The 11,103-nt window shown below is 40.1% G+C and overlaps 1 protein-coding gene across 1 annotated transcript; it reads right to left on the minus strand.

The window, feature by feature from the left end:
* Window positions 1-5,157: 5,157 nt before the first annotated feature.
* On the minus strand, window positions 5,158-9,529 carry LOC110924517. The gene is made up of 6 exons (XM_035986240.1): window positions 9,018-9,529; window positions 8,589-8,888; window positions 7,406-8,156; window positions 6,703-6,814; window positions 6,113-6,294; window positions 5,158-5,586 (listed from the first exon to the last, which is right to left on the minus strand). The coding sequence occupies exons 1-6, from the start codon at window positions 9,527-9,529 to the stop codon at window positions 5,158-5,160; spliced, it is 2,286 nt and encodes a 761-aa protein (XP_035842133.1).
* Between the last annotated feature and the right edge of the window lie 1,574 nt (window positions 9,530-11,103).

The raw sequence follows: 11,103 nt of genomic DNA on the forward strand, positions 1-11,103 counted from the left end.
GCAAACGATGAAACTCAAACTGTCTGAGTTCAAACGAGGAAACTCAAACTGACTAAGTTCAAACTATGAAACTCAAACGATCTGAGTTCAAACGAGGAAACTCAAACTGAATCCCTCAAACGAAGACTTTCAAACGGGACCCTTCAAACGAACACTTTTCAAACGGTTAGGTCCTGTTCGTTTGAAATTATATCCAAACCCTAACCTATGTCTACAGATCAAATCAGACAAATTACAGCTAAGGGTTTGATCTATGAAAGAAACCGAGCACACAGATATGAATTTCATCAATCAAGAACAACTGTAACATCCTAAATCTATACATGAACAATCTGCAGACATGTAAATGTGTGTAAACATTACAAATTTGAACAATTAAACTATCATACAATGAAATTTCATCCAAAACGACACTACCCTATTGATCAATTGCAATTTTCACTATGTAAGAAACCCTAGATCTAAAAATATTCGAAACAGAGCATCACTTTCATGTAAATAGGACAAAATACGAAGACAATCGGTTCATAAACTTACCTTCACCATGATTATGACTGAATAATCCAAAGAAACTCACAGGATCCGGTTGAAAATTCAAAGAAAACACAGTTGTACGCTCTTTCGTTTGAAATCGCCTTGCCGTTTGAAATAAAATAAGTGAAGTAATAATGTTTCAAACGGACGTCTGAGGTATTTATACTTAAGACCCTTCCGTTTGAAACATTCAAACGGTCAGTGATTTTCAAACGATGTAAACAGATTTCAAACGGTTAACCATTTTCAAGCGGTAGGTTGAGTTTTCAAACGGTCAAACACTTGAATTTTCAAAACTTTTCATTTTAAGCAATTTTCTGATTGAACACTGTTCTACCCAGCTGACCAAGTCCAAGTTAATGACCTTGGTCAACTGTTTGATCTACCAAGTCCAAATTAATGGCCCTGGATAATCCGATTTATGAAGTACCCTGACGATTTGTTTCAAAAACAGTTCAACTTAATGAACTTTGAACATTTCAAGTTTTATCTGTCAAATACTATACCAATCTTAGTTTGCAATCACAGCTTTCCCAATCCTCATCAGACACTGACATGATCTGCACACAGGCTTTGATCTTCCAATTCCCAGTATCAGTTGTCGAAAATAAAATGAGAAAAGAAAATCTTTTTGGGTTTTAAGCTGTACAAACTGAAATATATACACACACAATATTTTTATGAGCGTGTTAGGGGATCATATCAGCTGCCGACAGAACGCAAGTACCGTTAAGCTGATATTACATTTTAAGCATTAAACAGTTCGCGTAGATTGCCGATATATTGATCCATTTAAATTCTCGCAAAACTTTCAATCTGTTCGGGATACGTGATTAGTGTTTTAAAGACTTAAACGTTAACATGTGTTCCCACCTCAGTATATACTCCCGTATCCGGATCCCAGTATTCAGTCTTACAGGTGAATATACCACAGCTGATATCTGTTGGGGGTAGATGCGAAACCGTGAGAGCTCAGGTCAGAACTTCCGTTCAGCAGAGAGATGACGGTTCGACTTTAAGGTGGGTCCCCTTTAGAGGATCTTTTGCATTTCAACAGCAGCGACTATCAATTTTATTGTTTCATCAGCATGCTGAGGGTGAAGCTTATGTTTCATAGCTTTTTGTGTAAAGTATTATCCGGGGACTAGGTCAGTATTTCCATACAGCAGAAGTCCCGGGATAATACCCCAGATATCACTGAGCATAAAGACCTAGTATCTCAGAATACGGGACCTTTCAAACAGGATTTCAGGGGTTACCTATATATCCTGGAGGTGTTCCCCACGAAAACGCAAGTTAAATTTAGTTTATATCCCAAACTGATCTACTAATTCTGTAAGAACCTACCGGCATATCTTTAGCGAGACTGCTTAATTGCATTTTTACATTACAATTCTTTAGCGTACTGTGCCCGTCTAGCTGATGTACTATCATTTCCCCTATACTACACAGCTCTTTTTGGCATTTTTTAATGTTTTTGGATTTTTTATGGTTTTATCATGTTTTTGTATTTTTCTGCGAATATCTCCCCCTAAAACTAAAACATATTTTTGTGTTTTTGTTTTTCACGAAAAGCAGAAAAAAAATACAACTGTACAAAAGAAAAATTGACAACACGATACGGTTCATGTCAGATCGCCGCCCAATTCGGCTTCACACTCGATTACCCTCCCAGATTGCATATTTTTCATCCCATTTAACCTTAAAAGATAATAAAATCTCTTTTTATCAAACGGTTTTGTGTAAAAATCAGCTTTCTGATCATCGGTGCTCATATGTTCAATCCGTATTAATTTCTTTTCGTAACAATCTCTTATAAAATGATGACGGATTTCAATGTGTTTTGTTTTCGAATGGTGAACCGGATTTTTAGTAACATTTATAGTTGCTTCATTGTCCACAAATATCGGAGTATCCAAGAATTGCAGACCGAAGTCGCGCATCTGCTGTTGGATCCAGAGGATCTGCGAGCAACAGCTAGAGGCTGAGACGTACTCAGCCTCACACGTGGAGAGCGCAACTGCAGTTTGCTTCTTGCACTGCCAGGTAACGAGCCGAGTTCCGAAGAACTGGCACCCAGCAGTGGTGGACTTTGCGTTCTGTTTACAGCTACCAAAATCTGAATCAGCGAAACCGGATAAGGTAAAATCACCCGAACGAGGGTACCACAAGCCGATGCTTGGGCAACCCTTCAAATACCGTAAGATGCGTTTGACGATCGTCAGGTGCGATTGCTTCGGATTCGACTGATATCGTGCACACAGACATGTCGGATACATGATGTCGGGACGGGAAGCTGTGAGATACATTAAAGAACCAATGATCGATCGGTATAACGTTTCATCCATCTTCACTCCTTGTTCATCCGGACAAATACCATGGTTCTGTGCGAGGGGGGTTGATGCAGGACTGCAATCTGTCATATCAAACTTGTCTAGCACGTCCTTTACATACTTCGTCTGATGAATGAAGATTCCATCAGGCAGTTGTTCTACTTGTAAACCGAGGAAGAACTTCATCTCCCCCATAGAACTAATTTCAAACTTCTTCTTCATTACAATCTCAAATTGTTTGCACAACTCGTCGTTGGTGGAACCAAAAATTATATCATCAACGTAGATCTGCACGATCAGCAAATGTCCAGCTTCTTCTTTCGTGAACAAGGTGCTGTCTACTGTTCCTCTTGTGAACCTGTTGTCCAGCAAGTAGGTCGAAAGCGTCTTGTACCAGGCTCTCAGGGCCTGGTGTAGACCGTATAATGCTTTGTCCAGTAGGTACACCTTATCTCTCTTCAGTGGATCTGCAAACCCCGGTGGTTGCCCCACATAAACTTCTTCTCGAATCTTGCCATACAGAAAAGCTGATTTAACATCGAGTTGATAGACTTTGAAATCTTTCCAGGATGCAAAGGCTAGAAAGATACGAATAGCTTCAAGCCTTGCGACCGGCGCGTAAACCTCTTCATAGTCTATTCCCTCCTGCTGGCTGAAGCCTTGGACCACTAGACGTGCTTTGTTCCTCACCACGACTCCTCTATCGTCACGTTTACATTTAAACACCCATTTCGTCTTTATCAACTTCTGGTTCTTTGGCAGATCAACAAGTCTCCAGACGCCCAATTTCTCAAACTGTTGCAGTTCCTCCTGCATAGCATTCACCCAACTATCCTCGGTCAATGCTTCTTTGTAAGTCCTGGGCTCTATCTGCGAAATAAAACATTTGAATGAGACTTCTTTCTGCATATCAGCAATATCTGAATAAAAACATGTAAAAGCACGGTCTATCTGTTGTCTCGTCTTAACACCACTCTGTAGATCACCAATAATTTGTTCTGAAGGGTGGTAAGACAGTGTCCGTGGCATCACAGTATCAGGCACCACAACTTCCGATTCCAGATTTGAAATGTCGAGATCAATGATTTGATCAACAGCCTCCTCTGATGTCTCATTTGGTTCCTCGTCAAAGGTAGGAGCGGGTTCCTCCTCTGAGTTGTCAGAAACGTCAAATGATGGAGCTGGTTCCTCTGGTTCCTCTGGCGGTATATGAACGGTTCCACTCGGTCCTGCTTCATCATCGTGAGTACCCACGGTGGGTGTAGGAACATCTAGCGGTCTAGATACTGGCTCTTGTGACTGACTTTGCTGATACAGGTACATAAGAGCAAGTTCCTCATCACTCGGCTCGGACGGCAAATGAAACGATTCCCAGAGCTTGTCGTAATCAAACAGGAATCTTTGTCCGGGAAGTTGTTGCGACGGTGTGTGCTTCTGACAATCCACATGATGGACCTGAATCACCTTCCCCAGACACGGTACAAATACCCTTTTTAGCGGGCTGGCGTATCCTACAAAGAACCCTTCATTAGCTTTTGCGCCGAATTTACCATCAACATCTATAAAAGTACACGGAGAGCCAAAAGGTTCTAGGAACCCAAGATTTGGCTTGTATCGATGTAGCAGCTCAATACACGTCTTTTTGTATTTCTTCACGGTGAGAACTCGGTTCAAGGTATAGCATGCCGCTGACACTGCTTCACTCCAGAAGTAAATCGGAAGCTTGGAATCGGCCAACATTGTACGTGCAGTCTCGATCAGGGTCCTGTTCTTTCGTTCAGCCACACCGTTTTGCTGCGGTGTGTACGGCACACTGAATTCATGTATTATCCCCTTCTCGTTGCAGAACTTGTACAATTTGTTATTCTTGAACTCCGTTCCGTTATCGCTCTGAATTCTTCTGATTGGCAGCTTGTACACCGTTTCCATCTTTTTAAACAAAATCATCAACGTCTCGAAAGTTTCATCCTTTCTTTCCAAACATGCGACCCACGAAAACCTCGAATAATCATCTGTCACCACCAAACAATAAGAATCCCCGCTGATGCTTTTGACATTAACAGGCCCGAAGAGATCCATGTGCAATCTCTCGAGAGGTAACCCGATAGTGTTGAGCATCTTCTGCGGATGTGACTTTCGAACCTGTTTACCCTTTTTACAAGCAATGCAATCATCAGACAAATGAAAATTCTTAACATTTACACCCTCAACTAAATCATTGTGCACCAGAAAATTCATCTTTCGTACATGAATATGACCCATTTTCCGGTGCCACATCACAGTTTCTTTTTCAGTAGCTTTTGATTTTGTAACAAAACATTGTTTTTGAGGAGTTGTTGGCGTTGCAGCACTCATATCTAATGTAAAGATCGTTAACCCTCGGAGCGCGCAACAGCACCAACTCATCAGGGACTTTAAACCCTGGCTTTAAAACCAAACACTCTGATTTTGTAAAATGAACGCTAAAATCCTTATCACAGATTTGTGATATACTCAAAAAGTTGTTTGTCAACTCTACAATATAGTTCACTTTGTCAAAAGATATTACGCCGTTGGTAAGCTTTCCCTGGCCGACAATTCTGCCACCTTGGTTTCCAACAAACCCCACGTAGCTTCCATTTATCGCTTTGACATCATATAAGAGAGCTAATGACCCAGTCATGTGGCGTGATGCTCCGCTGTCCATTATCCACCTCGAAAGAACAGACTTGGGCAGCCCCTACAACCAACACACAAACACATTACTCAAACAATGATGCCCACGACTTTTTAACTTCCGACACTGAACCAAAAACTACATTGCATTTCTCAGTTGTTTTCGGAAAGTTAAATGTGACATTTGACTCAATTTCCTTTTTATCTTGTTTCACTTTGTTATGAAGTTTGGGAAATTCCGACAAAAACTGATCGAGTTCAGACTCAAACACAGCAACATCATCTTTCACAAACTGTGACTCATTTTTCAACACACTTTCCATCTTTTTGATCTTACCAGATGGTTTAGATTTCGCGACCCATGACTGATTTTCAAAAGTTTTCGCTTTAGGGTAAAATTTCGAAGTCTTGGGAGACTTAGAAGACTCGCCAATCTCGAAAGTCGATTTTGGCTTATCCTCCGACTTCAACTTTTCACCCCGTTTAAGAATTCGGATCGGCGAAACCACCACTTGTTTATCTTTTGCAACGACCGGTGATTTTGGTCGAGGTTTTTGAACAATTTGTTTTGAAACATTTTTGTTTTGAACCTTAGGTTTTTCAACCTTTGGCTTCTCAACCACTTGATTTTGAACAGATTTTCCAACAACTGGTTTCTTAAAAACTTTCTGACATTGTTTAGCCATATGTCCGATTTCATTGCAACGATAGCACACACGTTTATCATACTCTACAAAAGAGGTAGTAACAGTTTCCACTTTCAGCGTTTGTGCTGCATTGAAATCGTCAACAGCTTTTTGACTAAAGATATATTCTTTTTCATTTTCAGTGCTAGGACCAGCGACAAACACATCATCAATCCTATCTTTCGGCTTGACTACCTGCTTAGCCATTTTCTTCTCAAAACCAATACCTTTTTTCTTTAACTGATTTTTCTTGTTTTGGCTTTTACCCACCCCGTCTATCTTTTCCGAACTAGTGGGACGTGAAGAACCAACTGATTTTTTCAGTTTCGAAAAGAAATCATTTTTCTTGATTTCGTTAACACTCAGTTCAACCAACTTAAAAACTTTCTCAACATTCTCGAATTTGACGTTCTGAAGCGGAAACTCAATGTCAGAATAAAGTTTGTCAGTTCCAATCATAGTGTAAACCACCATGATTGAATCATCATTCGCACTTTTATCCGTTTTCGACAAGTAACCATCTAAGAAATTCCCATCCTCCTCAGAATCACAGACAGACTTCACCGAGTTAGCCTTCTCAGAATTTTCACTTTCATCATCCAACACCTGATCATTGACAGTTTTGATAACCTGGGATTCGTTATCAGTGTCAGATGCAGTGAAAGTGATGTCAATATTATCAGGCAAATCACTTTCAATAGTTTTCAATTTAAGCTTTAATGCAGCTTCCACCCCATCTGGATACTTCTGTGTGTAGTGATTCCACATTGGGGGTGGAACGCTGTTGAAGGCTGGTGAAGCGTGTGGCTGTTGAGGTACAATTTGTTCTAACACATAAGATGAGGCCACGTAACTCATCAATTTTTGGTCAATTCGGTCATTTTCAATTTTAACCAACTCAAGTTCTTTTCTTAAAGATGCGATCGTGTCAAGATGAAAATTAACTTCTCTTTGTTTATCAAACAATGTGGATTGAGCCAACTTTGTTGCTTTATCATTTTCAAGACTCTCTTTTTGAATCATTTTGATTGACCTAGATAACGTGTCATATGCCTCTTTTACCTGTTCTAGATCAAACTTCACCAAATCAGTATGTTGTTTCAATTCCTGATACTTAGTGTCTTTTTCAAGACACTCCATGCAAGGTTGTGAACAACTTTGACATGGTGTTTCATGGATTAAAACATTTTCATCTACATTCTTATCCTCACAGACAACTTTACCGACTTGAATTGACTCTGACTCAGACGATTTGACAACTTTGACCTCTAGGACTCCAATTTCCTCTCCTAGAACTGACACTTTATCAACTGACTCCTGGATGTCTGAATCTACCTCTTTTAACTTGCTCATCAGCGCTTTATCTGCAATCTCTTTTAGAGCTTCTTCAGTCATTTCCTTCGACACGTCGATCATCTCCTCGACTTCTTCTTTCTCTGCTTCAAATCTCGGACACGTTCCAGTTCTTGGCTCTTCAAAATAATCTGCAAAAGAATCAAAAACATTAGGAGGCAGAATAGATTTCATTGTATAAACAAATTCCTCCTGCCGTGATTGAAAGTTGAGAACTTCAGTCACTGATTCCTCAGCTTTTGCAGAACTATCTGTAGAAACCTTTTCAACAACCTCCGGAATCACTTGATCAACAATCTCAACAACTTCTTCAACCACCACTACAGAAACTTCATCTACCATCTCAGTAACTACTTCCTCAGCAACCTCAGTAACTTCCTCATCAATAATCTTCGACTCTGCAACTGTCTCGGTAATCTCAACTACCTCAGCCATCATTGCCTGATCATCATTTCCCGGTACGTACTTATCCCAACTAAACCCAGAAGCAACTTTTTCATCATCTTGATTTACAATAAGCGCCTTCTCTGGTTTATTCTCGATCTGAGGCCTCTGAACAGCTGGTTGTTGATTTGGTCGATGATATATAGCTTGTCTGTAATAATCGTTTGTAAACGGATTCTGATGATTCTGCACTTCACGATTGGGACATTCGCGCTTGAAGTGACCTCGTTCTTTGCACTTAAAACAAGTAACCTTTGACTTATCGAACCCTAATTTCTGATCAGGGCCTGACAAACTGCTTCTACCAGTGATCTCCAAAAAGCGTTGAGCTCTTCGTACCAGACTCGCCATGCACCACTTTATATCTATCAGTTCAAGTTCTTCCGGATCGATCTGATCGTAATCCTCTTTAGTCATATCGGGATTACCGATCCTACCAGCGACCAAACCTTCATAAGCTTCCAGAACTGATGCCAGTAACGCGATGTGCTGCTTGGCTGCATTCTCGGTGATTTCATTCCCATTCTTGATGTTAACCGCAATGTTACACTGCACACCGGACACAAACGTCTGTTGATTTGACCCTGTAGAACTTTGAGGAGAATTTTGCTCTGAGATTTTGACATTCGGCTCGTAGTTGGCAAATGGAGTCGACTGACTCGATTGATAGGCATTTGGAGCAGCAGATGAAGTGTTGTCTGCACTAAACCCGGTTTGAATCTTCGGACTCTGAACATTTGATGTTGCCGGACTATTCTTATAATACAAAGACACATCTTGTGGCATATTTGCTGAGTTCATCTTTTTGATCTTTACCAATTCCAACTCATGAGCCTCTATCTTCTCTATAAACACACTCAAACTATAGTTCACGAAATCTGAACTATTTTTCAACATCATCAAATAAGTTCCCCATTCCTCATAGGGAAGCGCATCACATAACTTGTCTATCCACTCCTCATTCGTCTTTTTGATTTTCAACCTTCTCATCTCTACCACCAGATGACAATACCTTTCAATAAGCTTCTTTGTCGATTCACCTTTAATTCCCGTGAATATATCAAATTCTTTCTTTATCAGTGCTTTCTTACTCTTGATCATCGACGCACTGCCTTTGAATTTCTGTTCTAAAGCTTGCCATATCGACTGTGCACTATCATCGTGTTGTAGCAGAACTAGTATATCCTCTTTTATTGCTTGCTGCAGAATGCTAACCATCTTCTTTTCTGCTTTGAATTCAATCTGCTCTGCATCTGTAAGACTTGCGATGGTCTTCAACATATTCAACCCATCTACCGGAGGAACATACTTCCGTTCGATTTTTATCCAGCACTCTAGATGGTTGGCCTGCACCCAATTTTTGAATCTCCCGGACCATCCCGAATACTCATCTAAACTCATCAACTTTGGCGGCTTCTGCATGGTTCCCAGTTCGTTTTCTAAGTTGATGTTTTGCATGATGCTCGTCGGACTTTGAGTAGCACCAACTCCCGAAAACAGGTTGTAAAAATCCTGATTATCCATTTCAAACGAAAACACTCTTTCAAACGAATTGTATATTTTCAAACGGACTGTTGATTCAAACGGACTGCTAATGTTCAAACGGTGAAACAGTCTCAAACGACAGATTTTAGTTTACACAACAGTTTCAAACGGACAGTCACTTTTCAAACGATGGGATCAAGTTCAAACGGTGGGATCAGGTTCAAACGGTGGGATCAGGTTCAAACGGTGGGTTTCAAACGATAGGATCCATTACAAACGATGGGATTCAATTTCAAACGAGGGAATCAACTTTCAAACGATGGGATCAACTTTCAAACGATGGGATCAACTTTCAAACGATGGGATCAACTTTCAAACGATGGGATCAACTTTCAAATGATGGGATACACATTTCAAACGGATACCATTTCTTCGTTCAAACGGAAGGTAGTTTTTAGTCAATTTTTCTAACTTTTAGGTTGAATCAAGATCTGATATTCACAAGGATTGATTAGTAGATAGTTTCACACACTCTGTCAAAAATTCAGTCCAATTTAACCGGCCAAATGTTCTGTAATCCTTTTCTGAGCTGAAAACCCAACTGATTCAAGTGTAATCACTCACAACTGGCTCTTATACCAATTGTAGGATCAGTTTGACCTCTAGAATGAGTCAATTTGAGCAATACACACTAATTGAGTGGTGGAAACACTCAATCAGAGCAAAATAAGTAAGAAAGAGTAGAAAATAGATGAAGATAGGTTGCAGATACTTTAACTACTTGCTTCTCATTCACTTTGACTTGAAAATTCGGTAGAGTAACAGTACACTTCAGATCTGACCATTTGGAATGAAAAGCACACAAGCCTATATATAGGCATTCCTGACCGTTTGAAATAACACACACCGTTTCAAACGGCCAGCTTACATACCCTTCCGTTTGAAACTCAAACGGACTAGTTTCAAACGGACAGCCAATAAACAAACTAAAACTTTACATATTTGACCCCTAAACTATACAAACTTGACATAACATAGGCTTTAGACATACTGCACCAACAAAATTGATTTAAATGCACTTCGGCCAAAAATATTTTATAACTTGGGACAATTATTCAAAATAATCTTGTATACAGTTTTACTCATTTGTCGTCCATTAGGGCCGGTTTGTAGGGCCGGACTTAAGTTAACTGACACGCCACAGGTATAATGCCCACAAGGTTGATTCCTTATAGTGGGATACCAGTTTTTACATAAGGCAGCTGTCAAGTGTACGCCTACACCCCGTGCTTAGGTCGTGGCCATTTCTTGAATGATGCCAAGGATATCCGGGACATGGTCATTTAACCCCCAAGGGCCATACACCAAATAATACATATCAAACAGGTTATGTAAATACATCAATCACAGTACGATTTAAATGACTACATACACCCGACCAAGCGGTACTTTTATAGTACCGTATCCCAAGCCCGTATAGGGAAAATAAGTTAAGGGTATTTACCTGAGCAATAGTATAATTCAAATACAGCAAGTGCACGTAGCTTTTACTGGGCTCCTAATCTGGAACGAAGGTTTTAATAACCTATTAGAATCCTAACGGGTCTTTAATT

The sequence above is a fragment of the Helianthus annuus genome, chromosome 17, assembly GCF_002127325.2.
Source record: "Helianthus annuus cultivar XRQ/B chromosome 17, HanXRQr2.0-SUNRISE, whole genome shotgun sequence".
NCBI classification, from domain to species: Eukaryota; Viridiplantae; Streptophyta; class Magnoliopsida; order Asterales; family Asteraceae; genus Helianthus; species Helianthus annuus.

Coding starts and splice junctions, on each gene's coding strand:
- LOC110924517 (XM_035986240.1), bottom strand. CDS start 9,529: ATGGATAATCAGGATTTTTACAACCTGTTTTCGGGAGTTGGTGCTACT. Junction 8,157..8,588: donor TCTCCTCAAAGTTCTACAGG/GTCAAATCAACA, acceptor CGATTATTACAG/ACAAGCTATATATCATCGAC. Junction 6,815..7,405: donor TTGTCTGTGAGGATAAGAAT/GTAGATGAAAAT, acceptor GTCAATGATCAG/GTGTTGGATGATGAAAGTGA.